Below are 24,952 nucleotides of genomic sequence, written 5' to 3'. Positions count from 1 at the left end.
TCTGAGAACCTGACACATTGCACTTCTGAAGACTCCAGGTAGGTTGCAGTTCTGGAAAACGGTTCCTGATGGTGTCACACCTAATTCTTCACCTTAATTCCTAATTCTTTTGCAGTTAACATGCGTCTTTTCTTCTCCACCTGTTTTTTCTGGTCAGCATTTCGCTGTCCAATGGTCAAGCCTTAACTTTGCAAATTCTTGTAATGCATTAGTATTGCGTTCTTCTCATGGGCATTTAATAATTTGGACTTTTCAGTCTGGGTTAAATATCTTTTTTGGCTCATTTTATCTGTAAAAGAAAACATGCCTAATAATTATGCACACCTGAATATAAGGAGTTTTTCACTTCCAGCCTTCATGGACAGTTATATATCACTTACAAATGATTAAATACAAAATTAATAGTAGTTATTAAGACTGATGTGGTTTGGAATTGGTAAAATGTGTTTGGAAAAAAAAATCTGACCAGAATATCAACATGCCTAATAATTCTGCACACAGTGTGTGTGTGTGTGTGTGTGTGTATATATATATATATATATATATATATATATATATATATATATATATATATATAAATGTACATTTATGTGTGTTATATTATATTTATATATTATATTATTATATATTATTATTATATTTATATTTATATTAAGAAATGCTGGGACTTTTATTTTATTTATTTGTAAGGTAGTACCGAATGTCCGTTATCATTGTATATATAAATTGTAAAGAATAAAACACACAATTTACCATGTCATCTCGAATGTGACACAATGTTAGCAGTTAATAATAATAATAATCATCATTTCTATGGATCATCGGTGCAGTAGCTCCATTGTGCGCATGCGCGCTGTATCATTTTTGTCTCCCGCGAGCTTCCGTAGCGCGCATGACCTGCACTTCACTACATGCTGTACGTGCTGTCAGTGTGGATTCAGCACAGAAATGAGTGTTTTTGCTGCGTCTCTTCATGAAATAAACACCTGACTTGAAGAAGACTGCTTGAAGAAAACGCGCTGAAGGTTTGTGCATCATTCTACAGTCATTCGCGCTCAGTGTGTTGTTTTCGGTGTAAATGTGGATGAATGAGTTTCGCTGCTGTCAAGGACGTGCTGTAACTTAAGTTTGGTTAAAGATGTTTCGCCACACGGAAATAACGCTATGATCATCTCGCTTGTAATTTTCTTGCTGTGTAAACGCACATTATAAAAACCCGTCATTTCGCGTAAAATAATGTGAATAAATTCTTGTTTGACGAAAATAAGTAGTGAATCTGTTGTTACGGTTTCTTAAATGATCCGAGAATCCCCCATATTATTTTTAATGTTTAAGGGTTAGATTGTCTTTTATGGTCTCTTTATAATCTTTTCTGTGTCGGTCAGTTTAAAATACGAAATCACAAATGTAATCGATGACATAGATTGTTCAGAAATAAATATGAAGCATTTGTATTAATAATGTATATTGTCCTGGCTATTCTTTTCCATTCACTAACAAAAAAAAACATACCTGGGATTAATTGACTACTTTTTTTCTTGAATTATTAGTCTTATAAAAGCATTCACAGACCCAAATTTAAAGTCACCAATGAATTAAAATTGTTACAATTCTTATTGCAGTTTTGATTATACAAGATTTATCCATGCACATTATTATTTTTTTAAAAATTCATACATAGTCTTAAATCTTAAAACATAACATAACTTAAAACATATTCATCACATAGGGAAGAAATGGCATCTTTAGATATAATCATAATTATAATTTAACTATAAAAATATTAAAATATATAATTAAAACAATATTTGACAGTTTTTTAAAAACAATTTTTTTTTTGTTTGTTTGTTTGTTTGTTTGTTTTTGACAGTTAAAATATTGTTTAATCACCTGGCCGATATATACACTACCAGTCAAAAGTTTTTGAACAGTAAGATTTTTAATGCTTTTTTAACATTTAAATTATTTTTTTTTATCATTAACATTTAGTCTCCTCTGCTCACTAAGCCAGGATTTATTTGATCCAAAATACAGCAAAAATTCTAATGTTGTTAAATATTTTTACTATTCAAAATAACTGCTTTCTATTTATATATATTTTAAAATGTAATTGGTTGCTGTGATCAAAGCTGAATTTTCAGCATCATTACTCCAGTCTTCAGTGTCACATGATCCTTGAGAAATCATTCTAATGTGCTGATTTGCTGCTTAAGAAACATTTAATTATTATTATCAATATTTAAAACAATTTGTTCAGGATTCTTTAAATAGAAAGATACACGGATCAGCATTTATCTGAAATAAAAAGCCTTTGTAACATTATGCACTATACCATTCAAAAGCTTGGAGTCATTATCTTTTTTTTTTTTTTTTTAAGAAATTATAGAATTAATACTTTTATCTAACAAGGATGTGTTGAATTGATCATAAAGACATTTATAATATTACAAAAAATTTCTGTTTCAGATAAAAGCTGTTCTTCTGAACTTTTTTTATTCAACCTGAAAAAATTCTACTCGGATGTTTTCAACATAATAATGATAAATGTTTTTGCAAATAAGAATATTAGAATGATTTCTGAAGGATTATGTAACTGGAATAATGATGCAAAAAAATTCAGCTTTGATCACAGGAATAAATTACATTTAAAAATATATTTAAATAGAAAATAGTTAATTTAAATAGTAGAAATATTTCAAAACTTTACTGTTTTTGCTGCACTTTAAATCAAATAAATGCAGGCTTGCCGTGCAGAAGAGATTTCTTTTATAAAACATTAAAACTCTTACTGTTCAAAAACTTTTGACTGGTAAAGTTTTCTTTGCATTTCAGCAAGCTTGTGTATATTTCATTTGCTATCATTGACTTGACTAATCTTAAGACGTGAGAGTCAATGATAGTATAATTCATGTCAAAACTCAAGGCATCATATTTGAATGGATTTTAGTTCCTGTTTCACAGATTTAACTGAAATATTTCATAATTTTATGATCCTTTCCAGTGCCTGCTGTTGATGTCTGCGACCGTGCTGTTTCATCATGTGGCAAAGCGCTGTCTTTATGCCCACATGCGCTGCATTTCCCTCTTCAGATCCCAACATTTATCATCAAACGTGGAAAATGGAGAGCAAAAGAGAGAAGAAGAAACAGAAAGCATGTTGGTGTACAACCCCTCAGCTTACTACCAGAGACCAACGTCCCGTTCCTCCACCGTGGGCCGCTCAGAAACCGAAGAAAACTTGTCTCGTAATCTCCCCTTAAACCCTGCATTCCGTCAACAGCGTAGCCCGTACAGTATTAGCGCCTTACGACGGCTCTCCAGCACTAAGAACGCACAAGCCGTTTCAACCCCAAATGCCACCAAAGAGTCAAGCGTCAACAACGACCCACGAGCCTTTCAGAGATGTCGGCCTGAATACCGCAACATGACCCATGACCCATCCCCACGCTCGTCTACTGTAGACCTCAACGAGGCCTTGTTAGTTCTTCATAAAGTCACGGTGCAAAAAGGCAACATGGGACCTTCAGAAGTATCTATATTCTTGTCCAAACTTAGTCAGATTCCCCAAGAACAAACCGCGGTCGTAAGAGGCGACAAACGATTCAACATGCTCCTGCGGTACAGTGTGGAAATCCTGGAAAACTTCACGACGCCGCAGTTATTGGATGTACTAAGTGCCTTTGTAAACTTAGGTTTGCCTCAATCCAATAGCATTCTGGGATTGTACGAAACCGAGTTCTGTCGGCGAGCCAGCGAGATGGAGCTTCACCAGTTGCTGCTGGCCGCCGACTGCTGGCGATGCCTCGGTCGGGTTGTTCCTCAGTACCTCGAGAGGCTCTATGACAATGTGAGCCGAAACTTTAACCAGATGGGTGTTCCAGAATTGGTTCAACTCTTGTACATAATCGGGGAAGGCAGGAGATGTCCGGATACCCTCGTTCAACCCATCGAGTCGTTACTTATGCGTCATCTGTACCAGTTGAAGCCTGAAGAGCTGAGCGCTGTTTGCTTGGGCCTCTTCAAATCACAATGTTCCCTGTCCGAGAGAGCGACCCGCCGGCTTATGGACAGGGCGCTTGCTGTAGTTGAGGATATGAGTGATTTTGCCATTGTTAATGTTATGAAGCTTATGCGATTTAGCTATCTAGACCATCTCCCGTGGTTGGAGGCCATGGGATCGGAGGTTCCTCGTCGTGCACCAAAAATGGAGGTTCAAGGCCTCATGCATGTCGTCTTGGCTTGCTCCGCTCTGCACTACCGGGATGACCGGATTCTCCTGGCTGTGGCTGAACGATTACCCAGCGTGGCCAATCGATACCGGAGTAAAGATGCTGCAAAGTTGCTGTGGGCCTTTGGGACTTTGGGAGTCCTTCCCAAACAATGTCCCAACCTTTATCCATGTCTCACTGCGATTTTACGAGAACGCCAAATCGAGTTTCAGCAATACCCTGAACATTTGTTGACAGGTCTGCTTGGACTTGCTTTTGCTGGTCTGCTGCCCGAGGATCTGCTCAGTTTGGCTTTAAGCGAAGAGTTTGTCAACAGAGCTTGTAATTCCCAAGAGCTTGAATTGAAAAAAGACTTATTCACCTTAGATGGAACTGTTGGCTTGGAGTTACCCAAGTCAACGGTCCCAAGACTTAGTCTTGCAATTCGTGAAGAAGTAACCAAACTACTATGGGATTTCGCTCAATCAGATATCTGCCAGAAGCCTGAGGTGCTCGAGGCTGAAGATGTGTTGAGGAATCTACTGGGTGGAGAGATGTTTGTGCGCAAGCACATGATACTTCCACACTTGCGCTCGATTGATCTAGAAGTGCACTTAGATCGAAATGACCAGCCTGTTCCTGTATCCTCCGGACCTTGCCAAGAAAATCTCAGCTCTCAAAATGTGGATGCAAGGCTCTCCGGAGTTACCATTACTGACGACCTACTAGCTCAACTAACTAATACACGAAAGACTCCAGTGCAGGCATCTAATCAGTCCCTCACAAAGATTCACAGAGCTGAAGCAGTCCGTGAAAGAGAAAGTATTTTTAATGTTGGTATTGATTTGACAGGACGATCTTCTGATGGTGCTGACCAAATCCCGTAAGCGTTCGCCTCACCTAGATGATTCTAAACCGTCGATTCAGAGACTGGCTGTTCAAGTGACACATAGGAATCACTATTGCTACCGGACTGAGCAGTTGCTTGGATTACATGCACTGAAGAGGAGACAGCTTGCGCTGGCCGGATACAGAGTTGTAGAGTTGCCCCATTGGGAATGGTTTCCCTTGCTGCGACGCTCACAATCGGAGAAACTGGCCTATATGCACTGCAAGATATTCAGCTGTTCTGACTCCAAAAATTAGATTAATTGAATTCTCTACATATTTAAACAACCAGGGTTTATTCAACCTACGCTAACATTTCTGCAGTGGCTAACGTTTGTTTTGATGAAACGATTATGTGATTGTATTGTTGCACAAAGTCAATAAATGACAAATTGTGCTTTACAGTGTTTATCTAGTTTTGCTTTATATGAGTGTTTTTATTTTGCTTTATTCTTTGATTTTGTCATTATTAAAGATGATTAGATTAACCATCCTGTTCAAAACTGTGTATAACTTTTGTGTGGGGGTCAAATTGAGCCATGTTGGTTTCCATGCAAATTGCCAAACCAAAAAAAAAACAAAAGAAAAAAAATCAACACTATGGAAAATACCAAAGATTCAACTAAAAACTGAAAAACTCTATTGTAGCCTATCAGAGACTAAAAAGTTTGTGAGGAACACAATCTTTTTTTTCATATTGTGTTATGGGGCCTATTTGACCAACATATCTGTGGTCAAAATTATTTTTTGTATTTCTTTTTTATTTTTTGGTCATGACTACTACTTTGCAATGTTCTTTTTTCTTAGTTTAAGTATTTATTGCTGTCTGAACTGTGCCTTTTGTGGTGTCTGGTTCTCAAACCCTGCGAGGGTAAACGAGTTTCTCAGACTTATTTTCAGTGCTACAACAATCTAGTACCCTAGTGCAAAAAAAATCCCTAACAATCAAAATCACCTTTGGATAAATCAAAAGGCAAGTCTCAGTTTCAGGTAAACTTTGACTCTTAATTTTCATAATTTTGCATCTATTTCATATTTTAGTGTTTGACAAGCTACAGTAAAGGTTTTCTGTTTTTACCTGAATTTTTAGAAATGTTGAATTTTTTTTTTTTTTTTTTAATGGAAGCCAAAATACATCTGTGTGATGAAACTTTGCATGCACATTCATGCCCCTTAATGAGAAATATTCACAAAATTTCAAGAACAAATAAGTAGTTTATCCAGTATTTTGATCAGTTAGCAAATGTGAGTGTGGGTCAAACTGATCAACAAAACAGGATATACAGGGGTTGGACAGTGAAACTGAAACACCTGGGTTTAGACCACAATTAGTATGCCGTTTGGCCTCCTTTTGCAGCCAATACAGCATTATTTCATCTTGGGAATGACAAATACAAGTCCTGCACAGTAGCCAGAAGGATTTTGAGCCATTCCTTTCACAGAACAGTGGCCAGGTCGCTATGTGATGTTGGTGTATGAAAACATTTCCTGACTCGCTCCTCCAAAACACCCCAAAGTGGCTCAATAATATTCAGATCTGGTGACTGTGCAGGCCATGGGAGATGTTTAACTTTACTTTCATGTTCATCAAATCACTCTTGTCACCAGTCTTGCTGTGTGTATTGGTGCATTATCATCTTAATACACGGCACCACCTTCAGGGTACAATGTTTGAGCTATTGGGTGCACAAAGTCAACCTTCACACTCTGCTCTTATTGGTGGAATGTGCGATCAGTAAAGACTGGCCACCAGGCTGCATAAATATAGCCATGAAACCTCCAACACTATATTGGCCAGTGTTTCAGTTTCATTGTCCAACCCCTGTATATATATATATATATATATATACAGTAGTCACCATTTGAAGTGGATCATCAAAAGTTCATCAAAGTTGTCCTAAGACAAGAATTGTTTTGGTTTTCAGACAACTTTAATGAAAGGTTTAGATCCACTTCAGATGTTGACTATGATGTTGGCGCCATAGCCTTGGGGTTAGCATGTTGACATATAGCACCACTGTGGGCGACCTGAGTTTGAATCCTGGCTTGTGGACGTTTCCTGATCCCACCTCTTCTCTCTCTCCCACTTTGCTGTCTGAATAAAAATGCTAAAAATTTGTCTTTAAAAAGGTTACTATATATAGAAGAGGCTAGTAGACTTTTGGAGAATAGAGAGCATTATTAAAGGCTTATATTTTGGATAACAGTTGGATTTCAAAAAAATTATTTCATTTTTTATTTAATGAAAATCTTCATTTGGCTTCGTTCTATATGCTCCCTAAAATCCATAAGAATTTAGAAAACCCTCCTGCTAGACCAGTGTGATCAGAGGGAATGGTAGTTTAACAGAACCTGTTTCCAAATATATTGACTATTTTATCAAACCATTTTTACTTTCATTACCATGAAAGTAAAGCATATATTCAAGACACTACTGATATATTGAAAAAGATTCAAGAGTTGAATAATATTGGTGACCATGGATGTTTAGTCTTTGTATGCAAATATTGGTCATGAGAGTTACCACCAGTTTCTATTAAATCTAACAAAATGGACACTTAACTATCTTACATTTTTATTTTTGATATCTTAAAACATAAAACATTCTTAGATTAACATACAAATAAGATCTAGTCTATTTAACATGTTATTTATAGATTAGAATGTTCTCAATGTAAGGTGTTTTATATTGTGAAAACAAAAAGACAATGACTGGATCGATTTGGCTGAACACAAGTAGACCATCAGTGGTAGTAATGAAGAATGACAAAACACTTTAAATGAGTGCATAAAAGTAATAATTCAGTCCTTAGAATACAAGGTATTAATCATGTTAATAGGCTACTATTAGGAAGTGAAACAGAGAACTTAAATTTACCAAAGAGAACATTTTAAATTGTTGGTCACATGACAACTGTTTACTAATCAGCTGACTTAAGGAATGAAACTGGTATCACTTGTGCTGAGTTTATTGTTTTTTGTCTCCCCCAGGAATGCATGAGCTGAAAGGCATTGAAGAGATTTTTTTATTTATTTTTATTTTATTTATTTTTTTTATTTTTGGATGTAGTCATCTGATAATAAATGCTTTTTAAAACTGAAACAGTGTTATTGTCATCCTAAAGTTTTCTTTGAAGTACTATTATAAACCCTAAACTATTATTGGTCTTTGTTTGAAGATCATTTTATCCATTCACTGGCATCTGAAGGATCAGGTGTCTGATCAGGTAAGTGTTCTAGCATAACTTTAGCGCCCTATCTTTATTTTGAAGTCCTAAGAAATGTTATGTTATTAAAATATTTTTGTTAGCCTACCTTGAACGAGACACCTTTTCCCACGCTTACCTGCTGGGATTGTCCATGAGAATATTTTCATGTAAAAATAAATAAATAAAAAATGATGCAATTTAATTTCCAATGTAATATCGTGATAGTATTAGTTATTTAACCTAATTCATTTAATAAAATATTCTAAATCAGTTTACTTAGGTTGATCAATAAGAAAAACCAGGTGTGAAATAATTTGTTTGCATGCAGACAGTTTTTATTTTCAGTCAGGTTTTGGTTTGTGCAGTAAGTATTTATTAGGTGGGCATGAAATTTATTTTTTTTTTTTTTTTGAATTGTGATTATGAGTGTGAGAGAGTATAATTAATTGTTTGGGCTTTGTGCTGTACTTGTAATTAAAACGTTGCATAGTTGGGTCTAGTGGTGATACACATGAAACTGAAACTTCAAAGCGCGATCAACGCAAAGCGAAAGCTCGTTTTCTTTTCAGTCACGTGAATGCTTTACTTTAAATGCTTTGTGTGTCGGAATGTTTTATCAAGATCTTGATCTACGGGTTTATGAAAGTTCAAGTCCGTTTACTAACATTCAAATATTACGTTATCATATATTATTATGCCATATTAAAAGTATAAAAAACAAAAATCAATTGAAGCACTATTTAGGCTACTTGCCTAAAGCAACTCTGTTGGTATTATTATTATTAATAATAATAATAATAATAATAGCCTATTATTATTGTTGTTGTTGCCAGGCCTATACTACTACTACATTTGATTTATTGCCACACTTTTAATTTATAAACTGTATTATCAGAAAACCTAACACTTTTATTTTTTAGTTTTATTTAATAGGGATTCTGGCTGTTAATTTTGACCTGCTACAAAACGGCACTGTTTTCCACACTCCTGATGCTTCGAATCTTTTCCCGAAACAATTAGAGAAAGATACACATCTTCATCCCTATTTCAGTCTGCAGAAAGAATCTCTATTGGGTGCAATTTAGTAAAATCATTTAGTGAACTCTTGGTTTGTGAGTGGGCACCAGACGTCTATTACTAATTTGATTATTTTTAGCCAGATTCTGATAGGGATTTTTGATATTTCGATTGTGATAGGGTGAATTAAGGGTGACTGAGACTGATGTTTTAAATTTATGTCAAGAAACCTTGCACAAGGCGGATTTTTAAAAACTGTCTCAATCACACTTAATTCACTCTATTTCTTTTAGCTAACAGTATTAAAGGCTTTCACTGACGCAGGACAATCTGAAGCAGTAAAGCGGTGGCCGGTGTTAGATTTTCGGGTTTCTAAGATTCCCGGTTTCAGTGGGCGGAGCATATATGAATATTCATAAGTTTCCCAGACATGTGCGTGGAACTGAGAAATTTAGGTGAGCTCAGCGACATAAAACACAGTTGAGACTCAGAGAAAACACGACAGTCACAGGGAGGAGAGAGATTTACACAATTTAGGCAAGTGCTTATACAGTTATCAGGTAAGAATTATATCTATAATCAACTGAACCGATGGACTACTTGCACAACTACTACAAATTTTTAGTTTTTTGTTTGTTTGTATTTAATTAAGCAACTGGGCATATAAAAACAATATCAGTGCATTTTGTATTAGAATATATGTAACAGATAAATGAAAGAAAAAACATTATGAAGGGTCTAGGGTTTTTCCTGTAAATCATATTCTTCTAAAAAGGACAAAGTATTTATTGTATTGTATTGTATTGTATTGTTTCACTTTCAAGTTCTCAGATTTGTATATGAAATTTTCCCAGCACACAGATGTTGTTAACCAGGAAGTCATCTTTGTATTTGTATTATAAAAAGTCCATAGATAAAGTCCTTTACAATGAATATCAGACCATAAAACAGGAGTGGGAAACCTTGATCCTGGAGGGCTGGTGTCTCTGCAGAGTTTAACTACAACCCTGAAAAAAAAATACCAACCTACAGGTATGTGCCAAAAAAATTTGAATATTGAGGGAAAGTCCATTTATTTCAATAATTTGTTTCAAATAGTGAAACTTGTATGTTACTCCTTGTACAGTTACTCCATGGCTATTAAACCAGGTACTGGTAGTTTTGGCTTTGTGGGCAGGTGCCAAATCCTGCTGAAAAAATAAAATCATCATCTCCAAAAAGCTTGTCGGCAGCAGGAAGCATGAAGTACTCTAAAATTTCCTGGTAGACAGCTGCGTTGACTGTGGACTTAATAAAAGACAATGGACCCACACAGATGACATGGCTCCCCAAACCATCACTGACTGTGGAAACTTCACACTGGACTTTAAGCAGCTTGACTTTTGTGCGTCTCCGGTCTTCCTCCAGACTCTGGGACCTTGATTTCCAAATAAAATGCAAAATTTGCTTTAATCTGAAAACAGGACTTGGGACCACTGGGCAACAGACCAGTACTTTTTCTCCTCAGCCCAGCACAGACGCTTCTGACGTTGTTTTTGGCTCAGGAGTGGCTTGACACATGGAATTCTACAGCTGTGTCATGCAGACGTCTGTATGTGGTGGTTCTTGATGCACTGACACCAGCCTCAGTCCACTCCTTATGAAGCTCCCCCAGATTTCTTAACCGCCCTTGCTTGACAATCCTCTGAAGGCTACGGTCATCCCTGTCACTTGAGCACCTTTTCCGGCCACATTTTTCCCTTCCTCTTAACACTCTGTTAATATATTTCGATACTGCGCTCTGTGATCATCTGGCTTCTTTTTCAATTGCCTTTTGAGACTTTTCCTCCTTATGGAGGGTGTCAATGATGGTCTTCTGCACACTTCTGTGTAGTGAACTAATATAACATACAAGTTTCACTTTTTGAAACAAATGATTGAAATAAATGGACTTTCCCTCAATATTCAATTTTTTTGGCAAATACCTGTATATCCTGAAGACCTTGATTATCTTGTTCGGGTGTGTTTGATTAGGGTTGGAGGTTCAAGGTTCCCCACCTCTGCCATAAAGCATCCACATACATACAGTAAAAAAACGGATGATTTGTGGTTTCAATATCATCTCCAAATAAACAAAAATTTAAAGTTTTAAAAACTGAAGTCGCATATATTCACTGGGTGGATATATCACACTTAAATTGTTACAATTTCTTTAACTTTGGGGAATAAAGGAATTTATTTAATTAGCTAGACAAATGATAGAGTTAAGGATGACTTTATTAATAGATTCAAATTTGGTTTTGTTGTCATTCTCTATCATTTATTGGTAGTTGTATTACACCAAAACACTGGTTAAAATTGTGTAAATGCAATGAAAACCAAAACATGCTAAACCCATTGCACATTTTTGTATTAATATATTAAATGCAGTTCACATCATTAGATGCCATTACATGTTAAGTGTCTGTGTTATATGTATTCTTTTACTGATTTGCAGGGTTCTATTGATTTTATTTGATTTTGTTTGTTTTATGCAAAGCTTGTCTGAACAGGCCAATAAGAGACTATTACCTTAATAGCACACGCACATCACAGAGACATCTATTTGCCTGCATTTACATCTGCTAAAGGTATTTTTAGAGTGTTTGTACATCTGCAATATGTCTATAGGACGTTTCCTATCATATGCCAAATAGACATTCATCAGATGTCCTGACCTGTGACCTTTATTTTTAAAGTACTCTCTACAGGAATCAGTGACCATTTGACACAAGATCAGCATCAAAATGCAATTACTTTATGTGTTCCTGCTGGTGGCCGGTAGTTTCTGCTGGTGGTTTTTCACAAAGGACAGCAAGAAGGAAAGGTACAAGGAAGAACATTTTTACAAGGAGGAACGTTACAGGAAAGAAATTGTTGGGACAGTGATTGGAATAGACCTTGGGACGACCTACTCATGGTGAGAATGAGTTTGGATTCAGATACAGGGTTCACAGGATCATTAAAATGTGTGTGTGTTTGTATATTGTTTTTGTATATATGGTATAGTTTTTATTTACATTATTTATGTAATTATATATGTTAAATATATTATACATTTACATATACATATATACATAAAAAAAAAATGTATTTATTTTGTTTATTTATTGTTTATTAATGTGTTTTTTTTTTTCCTAGTAATACTTAGCATTTAAACATTTCTCTATTATTTATAAATATCATATGAAGTTGTACTATTTTATTTATGTTCCAGTGTTGGAGTGTTTGAGAACGGCCGTGTTGAGATCATCGCCAATGACCAGGGAAACCGCATCACTCCATCATACGTGGCCTTCACCGCTGAAGGTGAGCGTCTCATCGGAGACGCTGCGAAGAACCAGCTGACCTCCAACCCCGAGAACACCGTCTTTGACGCCAAGAGGTTGATCGGCCGCACATGGGGCGACAAGTCCGTGCAGCAGGACATTAAATACCTGCCTTTTAAGGTACCATTAAATACCTGCCCTTTAATCTGCCAGCTTGTGTTTGAACTGTATTCATTCATTCATTCATTCTTTCTTTCTTTCTTTCATTATTTATTTATAAAGCACATTTAAAAACAACCCAAGGTTGACCAAAGTGCTGAACAGATCAAAAAACTCAGATAAAAACAAAATCTATAACAGTCTATAAAATAACATACATAAAATTAGAATAATACATTAGCCCTTTAACTGTCACTCCTATTTTTGAACACAGACATAAAAATGCACTATCCAGACTTAAATTTTTATAATTCATGAATGAAAACATTTGTAATATGACTTTGATGTACATTTTTCTGTGGTAATGCAATGTCTGATTTTAAAATGCCTTTCAAAGGATGAATTTCGAGGTTTTAAGGTTTGAACTGATATATATTTTTTATGATATCTAAAGCGTGAAAGGGAAAAAGGAAACGAAGAAAGTCTTTTGTGACAAAGATCAGAACTCATGTTATGATGTAGATTTTTAAAGTTGCACTCTTGACGTATGTTAATTTATTACTTTTCCTACATAATTTATAACATAAAAATATGGTAAAATATCTATTTAGGAGTTTTAGTCCTTTCCAACGATGTGTTTGTCATGATTATATTAGGATTTATTTGTAATATGGTGAAGTAAACTTAGGCGTCCCACAGAGTGGATGGAGACAGTTAAAGGGTTAACAACCCAGACTAAGTAAATGTGCTTTAATTTTTGATTTAAAAGAGGAGAGTGATGGCACTATTCGAATCGTTACCGGCAGACTATTCCAGAGTTTAGGGCCCCTATTCACAAAATATCTTAAGGCTAAAAGTAGCTCGTAACTTGCCGATTTAGGAGCAAATCTTAAAAATAATGGCATACCTGTCAAGTATCCCGTTTTGGCCGGGAAAGTCCCGTAATTTACCCTTCTTTCCCGCCGTCCTCCCGTATTAGTATTTTCCCGTAAATCTCCCGTATTTGAACCTGCGTTATTAAAAAAAAAAAAAAAAAAAAACCCCCCGCCCCCCAAAAAAAAAATCTGAGCTCTGTCAATAGCCTCGCGATATCTGCCACCTGCAGTAGTCTACTACAGGTACTGTAGGTGGCAGTTGTCGCGAGGTTAGTGTGTGAGGTCAGATGATGAGTTGATGAGTGACGACGCGGGAAAAAAGAAGAAAAAACAGACAGATGATGGACGCCAGGACAGAGAAGGAAGGCACTCCTGCAAAAAAACCAAAACCCTCATGTAAATACCGCGATCAATGGGACAACGAATTTATATTTCTGAAGAAGAGCAGGGTGGGAGACAGTCACGCGTTCTGTAAAATTTGTAACTGCGACTTTAGCATCGCACACGGGTGAAGGAATCATTCCTGGTGACTTTAGCTTTCTTGTCACCTGTTTTAAAATGTAAGGGATACTGGAGCTTGGTTGGGGTGGTGGGACTGCTCGCCGACGGCGCCGGAAAATTTCCCTTATTTTCAAATCCAAAACTTGACAGGTATGAATAATGGGCGTGCCAGTCCTACTAAATTTAGGAAAGTTTTTACTCTGCTAGTGTTTCACAAAGCGTTTTAGCGCTAAAACTAGCTCCTAAATCTGTGCAACGTAAAGACTGATTTATACGCGTTCGCTTGGGTTTGTGAAATCACGGAATTTCAAATGAACTGTTCGCGTGTCACCGCATTGATCACGAACAATTTTAAAGCTGTTTTGGCTGAACAGGTACGCCTGTACAAACACCTCTATAATCCATCAATGCGTGACCATAGAAATAGTCAGATGGCAAATATCTCTTAGAGAGAAATCGCGACCAGCGTTGGAAAGGACGAAAACTTTTGCAAGAAAGTTTGTGAAACTGTACATTTTAACACTATTGTGTTGGTTGTACTGTTGAAGACTGTTGTAAAATTGAATATTTCTTATAATTGCTTTTGTTAGTGTTTCACATTACTTATTTTCATAGGCGTAATTTACGGGTGGGATGGGTGCCCTGGTGAAAAAACCAGCATATGCTGGTAGGTTCTGTTTTGATGCAGGAATGCTGGTTAGGTAGGTTTTGATGCTGGTTTAAGTTGGTCCTTTGCTGGTTTATTCTGGTCATGTTGCTGGTCAAGGACCAGCATGAACCAGCAAAGGACCAACTTAAACCAGCATCAAAACCTACCTAACCAGCATTCCTGCATCAAAACAGAACCTACCAGCATATGCTGGTTTTTTTCACCATGGGACACTTTTTGCAAGGCTCGATATTGTCCCACCACTTTTTTGAACATCTTGCGGCACCGACGTACCTAATGCTGATGAAACATTCCTTTCTGTTAAACAAGGTGCTGACGCTGAAATCGGTATTTTTTTCTGAAATCATGCTTAATGTTCGTTGCGATTTTAATTAGTGACGGAACTTTCTCAATGCGGCTCGTGCTCAGTGTTCACACACTAGCGCTTCAATCCATCGCTTATGACTCATTACGGTTAAAAATCAAAACAAAATGCACACAAATGTGTCAATATGGCAAGCCGTTTTAACATTTAATCTAAAAACCGTACTAGTATCTATTTTCATACTATTAGTACTTATTTTTTATATACTAGTATCCTTTCCATTAAGTACTAGTACTTATTCATTAGCTACTAGTGCTTATTCATTAGCTACTAGTGCTTATTCTTTAGCTACTAGTGCTTGTATGGCAAGCCGTTTTAACATTTAATCTATTTCCCGTACTAGTATCTATTTTCATGTTACTAGTACTTATTTTTTAGATACTAGTATCTTTTCCTTTAAGTACTAGTACTTATTCATTAGATACTAGTACTTATTCATTAGATACTAGTGCTTATTCATTAGATACTAGTACTTATTCTTTAGGTACTAGTGTCTTTTGTAAAGTTACTAGTACTTATTCATTAGATACTAGTACTTATTTATTAGATACTAGTAGGTTTTCTAATAGTGACTAGTATTCAATTATACTTTTCTTGTATGGCAAAAATAGAACTAGTATGGCAAGCCGTTTTAACATTTAATCTATTTCCCGTACTAGTATCTATTTTCATGTTACTAGTACTTATTTTTTAGATACTAGTATCTTTTCCTTTAAGTACTAGTACTTATTCATTAGATACTAGTACTTATTAAATAGATACTGGTACTAATTCATTAGATACTAGTAACTATTTAATAGATACTAGTAATTATTCATTAGTTACTAGTACTTATTTATTAGACACTAGTATCTTTTAAAATTATTACTAGTAACAATTGTTATTTTACTAGTCAGATTAGCTTTTTTACTCGTCTTATGTTATGACTAGTCCGAATGGCCACAGTAGAGTTCAATTAAACATTTTACTAGTAAAATAAAAAATCTTACTAGTAACATTTCAAATAAGTACTAGTATGTAATAAATGTGTACTAGTATATTTTAAATAAATACTAGTATCTATTTAATAAGTACTAGTTTCTATTTTATAAGTACTAGTATCTATTAAATAGATACTAGTATCTAATGAATAAGTACTAGTGTCTATTTAATAGGTACTAGTATCTATTAAATAGGTACTAGTATCTATTGATTAAGTACTAGTATCTAATGATTAAGTACTAGTATCTATTAATTAAGTACTAGTATCTAATTAAATAGGAATAGTATCTATTAAATAGATACTAGTACCTAATGATTAACTACTAGTCACAACTGGAATACATACTAGTCAAAACTGAATAGTTGATATCTCAATGACAGATCCCATAGAAATCAATGGCAATTTTTTTTTTTTTTTTTTTTTTTTTTTTTTTTTTACTAGTAACAACAGAATTGTTACTAGTCACTATTAAAATAAGTACTAGTATCTAATAAATAATAACTAGTATCTATTTAATAAGTACTAGTATCTAATGAATAAGTACTAGTATCTATTTAATAGGTACTAGTATCTATTTAATAGGTACTAGTATCTAATGAATGAGTACTAGTACCTAATAAATAAGAACTAGTGTCTAATGAATAAGTACTAGTATCTTTTAAAAAAGTACTAGTGTCTAATGAATAAGTACTAGTATCTAATGAATAGGTACTAATATCTAATGAATAAGTACTAGTACTTAAAGGAAAAGATACTAGTATCTAAAAAATAAGTACTAGTAACATGAAAATAGATACTAGTACGGAAAATAGATTAAATGTTAAAACGGCTTGCCATAGTGCTTGATGTGTAGCTACTAGTACCTTTTTAAAAGATACTAGTATTTCTTCATTAGATGCTAGTTTTTATTTATTAGAAACCAGTACTCATTCATTAGATACTAGTACTTATTAAATAGACACTAGTACTCATTCATTAGATACTAGTACTTATTAAATCGACACTAGTACTTATTCATTAGATACTAGTACCTATAAAATAGATACTAGTACTTATTTATTAGATACTAGTATTTTTTTCAATAGTGACTAGTAACTATTCTGTTGTTACTAGTAACAAATATTACATTTTACCATTGATTTCTATGTGATCTGTCATTGAGATATCAACTTTTCTGTTTTGACTAGTATGTATTCCAGTTGTGACTAGTACATAATTTTTATGTACTAGTAGTTAAACATTAGGTACTAGTACTTATTTTTTAGATACTGGTACCTATTATTAGATATAAGCAGCCCTAAAACATCACACCTTTTTTTTTTTATTAATAATATTTTTTGCCTTTTTTTCCAAATAAAGAAAACCATAAAGGTTTGGATTCTGTATGACCTGTACCAAATATTTATGTAAAAACATTCAATGTCTGTAACACCAGAGCTATATGCAAAAAAAGTTAACATACAGCCCTGATGTGATATTTATTGTTTTTACTGGAGGAAAAGAAGAGGAAATTAATAGATAATAAAATTGGTGTCTTTTCTCCATTCTGCCACCAGAGGGAACCCAATGACCAAACAAACACATTAGGCTACTATGTTTACGAAATTACAGTATCTACAAAACTGGCAAAAAAAATAGTTTTCTATGTGCTTGAGTACAAAAGAGTGTTTTTTTGCTATGTGGTTTCATAAAAAAAAAAAGTACATCCATCACCTTATTTCCGTTTCCTCTATAATCTCTCTCCTATATGTTGCTGGTTCATTAATATTCAACATACGATTACCATACTGGCAGAAATGCAAATTCAAAAAGTACTAGTATCTATTAAGATCAGAATATCTCTGGTCTAAAAAGTTACTAGTAACTAAAAAATAAGTACTAGTTCTATTTTTTTCTTAACATAAAGATTGTAATTAAATACTAGTCACTATTGGAATAAGTACTAGTATCTAAAACATAAGAACTAGTATCTAATAAATAAGTACTAGTACTTACTGGAAAAGATACTAGTATCTAAAACATAAGTAGTAGCATGAACATTTATACTAGTACGGCTTTTAGATTAAATGTTAAAACGACTTGCCATACACCTCTTGCGTCTCTTCCAGGTTATTGAGAAGAAGAACAAGCCTCACATCCAGCTGAACACTGGATCAAACCGGATGAAGACTTTCACCCCTGAGGAAATCTCTGCTATGGTTCTGACTAAAATGAAGGAGACTGCGGAGGCTTACCTGGGAAAGAAGGTAAAGCTTTGATCCAGCATAAAGAAAACGTGTATTCTCTGTTGCACTGCAGTAAAACTCAACATCTGATTTGTTTCTGCTCTTCTAAAGGTCACACATGCTGTGGTCACTGTGCCTGCTTATTTCAATGACGCCCAGCGCCGGGCCACCAAAGATGCAGGAACCATCGCCGGCCTGAATATCATAAGGATCATCAATGAGCCGTGAGTATCAAATTACTTCTGCTTTCTTGTTATATATAGTTTATATATATATATGTATAGATTCAATTTGTATCAAAGCTCTTTGTATCAAAGCTCTTGAAATTATTTTAAAAATGAAAAGGTACTTTGAATATGGAATTACAACCACCAGAAGGTGGTTATAATTAGAACAAGTCACTGTTAATAAGCGAGTAATTGCCATTGAACCGAATCATTTAAACAGTTGATTCATTCAGGAACAAAACACTGTCAGGTTGTTTAGAGATGTAAAACAGTGCTGTGGCTGGAATGATTTTTGTTGGCGAAATAGAGCAAAAATAGGCAATATGGTGTTTAAAATGTAAGTCTCTTATTATTAACTTCTAGTTTATTGAACTGGTGTACTGCATGGACATCTTGCTTTAATACACAGAACCGCCGCCGCCATGGGAGGTCCAGGATCTTTGAACGGTCTGGACATCTCCAAGAACCGGATGGTGGACCAGAAGAACATCCTGGTGTTTGATCTCGGCGGCGGCACCTTTGATGTTTCTCTGCTGACCATCGATAACGGCGTCTTCGAGGTAAAGGGCACCAACGGAGACACTCACCTCGGTGGCGAAGACTTCGATCAGCGCGTCATGGAGCACTTCATCAAACTCTACAAGAGTAAAACCGGAATGGACGTGCGCAAGAACAACTGCGCCATGCAGAAGCTGCGTCGTGAGGTGGAGAAGGCAAAGAGAACACTGTCCACCCAGCATCAGGCCCGCATTGAGATCGAGTACTTCTTCAGGGGTGAAGACTTCTCAGAGACGCTGACCCGTGCCAAGTTTGAGGAACTCAACATTGTAAGAGAAGCTCCTCTTTATCAACAAAACCTTCACTCTAAAAACTGCTGGGTTAAAAACAACCTAGCGCTGGGTAAAATATGGAAATTTTAAAAGATTTTATTTATTTGGATAAAACTGAAATTTGAAAAGATTGGGGGATGTTTTTATTCTTTTTATTTTTTATTAATTTACAAAAATTGAAATAAAAATGAAAAAATGAAAAGTAAAAACTATTAAAAATTACCTCTCAAAATTTAAAAACTTATTCAAAATATTAATAAATACAGTAATAAGAAACTAAAAACAGCATTTTCAATACAATAAAAAATGTTAAATGAAAACCATTAAAAATTCCTTTTATGAAATACTTTTAGTTTTTAAAACTTTTGAAAGATACAAAAATAACTGTAATTGTGCCTGTATCTGTTGAAAGCATGGAAAAAAACAAATGTTTTGTGCTTTTCTCCTCACAGGACTTGTTCCGCTCCACCCTGAAACCAGTGCAGATGGTTCTGGAAGACTCTGACCTGAAGAAGTCTGACATCGATGAGATCGTCCTGGTCGGTGGCTCCACTCGTATTCCCAAGATCCAGCAGCTGGTGAAGGAGTTCTTTAACGGCAAGGAGCCGTCCAAAGGAATCAACCCCGACGAAGCTGTGGCTTATGGAGCCGCCATCCAGGCTGGAGTCCTGTCAGGAGAAGAGGACACCGGTGAGTCCGTCTGCAACCTTTGATGATGGACACATCTAGCACTGGGCTGTATAATCATGCCAAGTCTCTTGTGAGATGCTTAATGGCTGAAATGTGTTGAACAGGTGACCTGGTGGTTCTGGACGTTTGCCCTTTGACCCTGGGCATTGAGACGGTCGGAGAAGTGATGACCAAACTCATTCCCAGGAACACCCCTGTGCCCATTAGAAATCCCAGACCTTCACCACCACTACTGACAACCAGCAAGTCATGGCCATCAAAGTTTATGAGGGTGAGCGACACTTTTTTTTAGAGTCAAAACTGACTTGGTTTACTTCATCTTGTTTGATTACATCACACACAGTGTGATATACTGTATTTCATGCAGTCATGTACTTGCGCTGCCCCAAAAGCTCCCAAGGATTTGTAAATCCAGAGAAATTCTCATTTTAAATGATGGCTCAACCCTGGTCATTGTCACCTATCAGTGGTGATCAAAGATCCGCACGATCCTCTGTTTCCACTTGTAGAAACTGTGGCAACACACATTGACAACAATGCTGCTCTACAGTTAAAATATTAACTTAAATCTATTACGGCTGTCGGGAATAAAATGAATCTCTAAAATGAAAATGAAAAGTGTTGACTGCAGCATTAAAGTTAGATCTGCTCAGTGTTGCGCCATGATTCTTTTTACACGTTTTTACAGTGTTGTGCATTACAACCAATCACACACAAGTCAGTTGAGCATATGTAAGGGATAATCAACGGTTTGCCGTGCATTAAAGGATTTTAAATGCACAACGTGGAGACTAAGAACAACCAACTCGAAGCCGATAAAAATGATCCCCATCAGTTGCAAATCTCCTCAGCTTAAACATGTGATGTCTTTTAGGAGACAAGTTCAGATGATCCTTAAAAAGAATGATGAAGAGTTGAATTTGGTTTTTAAGTTTAAGGTTGATGAGGTTGATTATACAGTACATGTAACCACAGAAATGATGAGGTGCTTTGGGTGCAGAGCTTTGGGGCACGCGATTCGTTCGTGTCCGAATGAAAGAGGCGCAAGCCGCTCGGCTGCTGTGGCTGATGACAGTGCCACTGCTCTGGGCGAACCGCGAGAAAACACGCAGGTCTCACAGGTAGAAATTCGAGAGGATAATGGTCGGGAAGATGAGGTGGTGGTAAACTCAGATGGCAAACAGAGTGAGCAAAAAGTGCAAGAGAACTCAAAAGGAGATTTAAATGTTGGTCACACAAGGACTAGAGTGTTGTTTAGTGAGGAAGATGTTTTGATAGATGATGATTTTTCTAAGGTGTCAAACAAAAGAAAAAGCCCTGAAAATAAATCAAGCACTGAACAAATCACAAAAGTGTCAAAAATGTATCCAGCGGTTTGCTTATCCCAGTCATAAGAAAGCTTGTCTAACACACAGGAGGGTGAAAGTGAATGTGGGGATATACAAATGGATGTGGAAAGTGTTTACCCCTTCACCAAAACTCGGACTTTTTTGCAAAAAACAAAGGGAATGAGATCTGTTAAAGTCGATAAATTCTTTCCAGATTTGAAATTCTTTCTTAGTTCAGTCAGATTTTTCATGAAAAACACTGAATGTTATTTTCTAACAAGAAACACATAGTACATCTGAGAATGAAACTGATTGGAAGAAGGAGTGGGATGGGGAAGTGTTTCTCAGTCATAAGAGCAGTAACAGTGGAGGTGTTGGCATCCTTTTTTCTAAAGATTGTTTACCTGTTTCATGTGTCACTGAAGAAATTATTGAGGGTCGACTGAATAAGTGTTAAAAATAATTGACTGTTAAAAATACAAGCTGTTTTTGAAAATGTAAAAATAACCTTTATTAATGCACCAAATGTAGGCACCGAAAGGGTGATATTTTTAAATATTTTAAATACTTTGATTAGCAAATGTAATGAGGTTGAATACATATTCCTAGGTGGTGAATTTAATTGCACTGCAAATGCTTTTCTAGACAGAAATCATTCTAAACCGCATGGAGCTAGCATCAAAAGCCTTATTAACCTAATTGAAACAAATGATTTATGTGATGTTTGGAGATTTTTTTCATACCACTCAGCGTCAGTACACTTGGACTCATGTAAAGGACAAAGTTTAATCTTTGGCAAGGCTTGACAGAGTTTATTGTTTTAAACATCAGAGTAATGTTCTTAGAGTTTGTTTAATACTTCCAATTGGTATTTCAGATCATTCCCTTGTTCAAGTTTCTATCTTTGTTAAAGATGTGAAATGTAATAGTGCTTATTGGCACTTTTGTCTTTGGTTTCAGATAATGTTTTTATTGATGTTTTTAAGTATTTTTGGAGTGTTTACACAAAAACAAAAGGTGAATACACCTCGTTACAGCAGTGGTGGGACATAGGGAAAGGAAAAATAAAGCAATTATGTTTACAATATACTCTTAATGTCACAAGGGACATGACTAAATCTATGAAAGTTTTGGAGAACGAGATAGAGAAATTACTAGAATTGGCAAACTCCTCAAAAGATGGAGAATATTTAAAAGATCTTTAAAGAAAGAAGTTAGCTCTGTCAAGCCTTTTGGGTTTTTCTACTCCAGGTGCCTTAATTCGTTCACGGTATCAAAATATTGTTAAAATGGATGCTCCTTCTCATTTTTTCTTCGGCCTTGAATGAAAGAATGGACAAAAAAGGCTTATGCATTCTTTGCGGTCCAGTACTGGGCAGTTGTTGAAAGAGCCTGTGCAAATTCGAAAATGTGCAGTTGAGTTTTATGAAAAGCTTTTTAAAAAGGAATTCCAGAAGAATCCTGAGGTGGCACAGTCTGTTTATAGAGACTTACCTAAGGTTTCTGAGGAAGCTATGGCAGAGTTGAATGTGATGATCTCTGCTGAGGAGCTTTTTTCTGCATTGCAGATCCGGGTATTGATGGACTTCCTGTTGATTTTTACAAAACCTTCTGGCCTGTGTTGGGAGAGGATCTACTGCTTGTTCTCAGGGACAGTCTAAGAAGAGGGCTGCTACCTTTGAGCTGCAGAAGAGCAATCCTCACTCTTCTCTTCAAGAAGGGAGACTTGTAGGAGATAAAAAACTGGCGGCCAGTGGCTTTACTCTACACCGATTATAAAATCTTGTCCAAGGTGTTGGCTTTGGGTTTGAGAAAAGTGATGTAGCATATCATTCACGTTGATCAGAGATACTTAGGACGTTTAAAAAAAGTGGAAGTGGATTCTTCCACATGTCTTTTAGAGGTCGAACACTAGTAATTAACAACTTGGTATCTTCTTTGTTGTGGCACCAATTATTGTGTATTGATCCTTCAACACAATTACTAGCTAAGATACAAGCAGTTCTAGTGGACTTCTTCTGGGATCGGATGCATTGGGTCCCACAAAGCATTTTGTTTTTACCGAAGGAAGAAGGGGGCCAAGGTCTTATTCATCTTGCCAGTAGAGGTGCTGCTTCTGGAGACCCCTAGCCAGAACTATCTTGTCTCGAGGTGGGAATTTGGGTCTCGCAGTATCTTTGTTTTTAATGAACTTACGTACTCATAAACTGCATAATCTCCCAAAGTTTTATCAATAGTTGTTTACTGTTTGGGGGATGTTTCATAAGCAGAGATCAGCGGGCGATGAGTCACTATCATGGCTGTTGAAGGAACCTGTGGTGTATGGGACAGGTTTTAACGTAGAGGATATAACAGGACCTTTCGTGATGCAGCTGTTTGTCTCAGCTGGGGTTGTCACACTAGGACATGTGGTCGATTTATGTCGACCCAACTTCTCCAATGCTGCAAGTTTGGCCTCTCACGTGGGAGTTAAATCCACTAGGGTCATAAATCAACTGCTTGGTACCTGGATATGTAAATTCACAAAGACTGAAGTCTCTTTATTAACTGATTACTGTAATGGCCTCTGTCAGCCAAATGTCGAGGTTCCCTTTTCTGCTGTGAATCTTTTTCCCGATTTTAAAAAATGTTCTGGTCAACTTTTGGAGTCTGAAGGTTTTCTTCTTAATGATTTGAAGGATATGGGAGGAAAAGTTATGTACAAGTTGTATGTCAAAGTGATGAAAGAAAGTAAATTAAATGGTAGAGTTGATACTCCTTGGAGGGCTCATTTAGGAGTTGATAATAAGATCAAACCTGTGTGGAGAACATTGTACAAACCACCATTGACAAAGAGGGTAGGGGATTTACAGTGGAGAATTTTGCATGGCATTGAGGCTGTAAATGCTTTTATTTCAATTGTTAATCCCAATGTAAGTGCTGATTGTCCTTTTTGATTAAAGAGGGAAATTATTTTTCACTGTTTTTTAGATTGTTTTAGACCTAGTGTGCTTTTTTGTTTGCCACAAAGAATGTTCACTTTGTTTGGTGAAAGTTTATCAAAACAGATGTTTATTATTGGTTTTAAATACTGTCAGAAATGGAGAGTGAAATGTCAATTGTTTCATTTTGTGTTAGGCTATTTACCTCATGGCTATTTACTTGAGCAGAAGAAATAAGTTATAAGGTTCTTCAGATTGTGATGTAAACATCATTTTTGTTAGATTTTTGAAAGCTAGATTGAAAATTGATTTTGACTTTTATAAGTCTACAAATAATGTAGAAGAATTTATTAATGTATGGTGTCTTAAAAATGTGCTATGTTTTGTTGAAGAAAATGTTTTTTGAGTTGCTGTTGAATTTAGTGATTTTTCTTTTTCTTTTTTTGCACATTGGAAATGTTGAACTGATAATATTGTTATTTGTTTTTGGTTTAAAGCAATAAAGAGGTTTTGGACCCTCTCTCTCTCTCTCTCTCTCTCGTGCGCATGTGCGGAATGAGTGTTGCGGGGA

General features: G+C 35.8%; 1 protein-coding gene and 1 pseudogene across 1 annotated transcript; both read left to right on the top strand.

The window, feature by feature from the left end:
- The first annotated feature begins 896 nt into the window (after positions 1 to 896).
- LOC127164727 (FAST kinase domain-containing protein 5, mitochondrial) lies at positions 897 to 5,580 on the top strand. The gene is given in 3 exon segments (XM_051108760.1): positions 897 to 1,025; positions 3,002 to 5,059; positions 5,061 to 5,580. Coding segments are annotated over 2 exon segments (2,340 nt in total). The 5' UTR covers positions 897 to 1,025; positions 3,002 to 3,013; the 3' UTR covers positions 5,355 to 5,580.
- Positions 5,581 to 11,849: 6,269 nt separating this feature from the next.
- The window catches only part of LOC127165900 (endoplasmic reticulum chaperone BiP-like), a 41,237-nt pseudogene continuing 28,134 nt past the window's right edge, over positions 11,850 to 24,952 (top strand).

This window comes from Labeo rohita, chromosome 5, assembly GCF_022985175.1.
Source record: "Labeo rohita strain BAU-BD-2019 chromosome 5, IGBB_LRoh.1.0, whole genome shotgun sequence".
NCBI lineage: Eukaryota > Metazoa > Chordata > Actinopteri > Cypriniformes > Cyprinidae > Labeo > Labeo rohita.
Note: the sequence above shows the minus strand (reverse complement) of the source record. Positions and strands in the feature narration are given on the sequence as shown.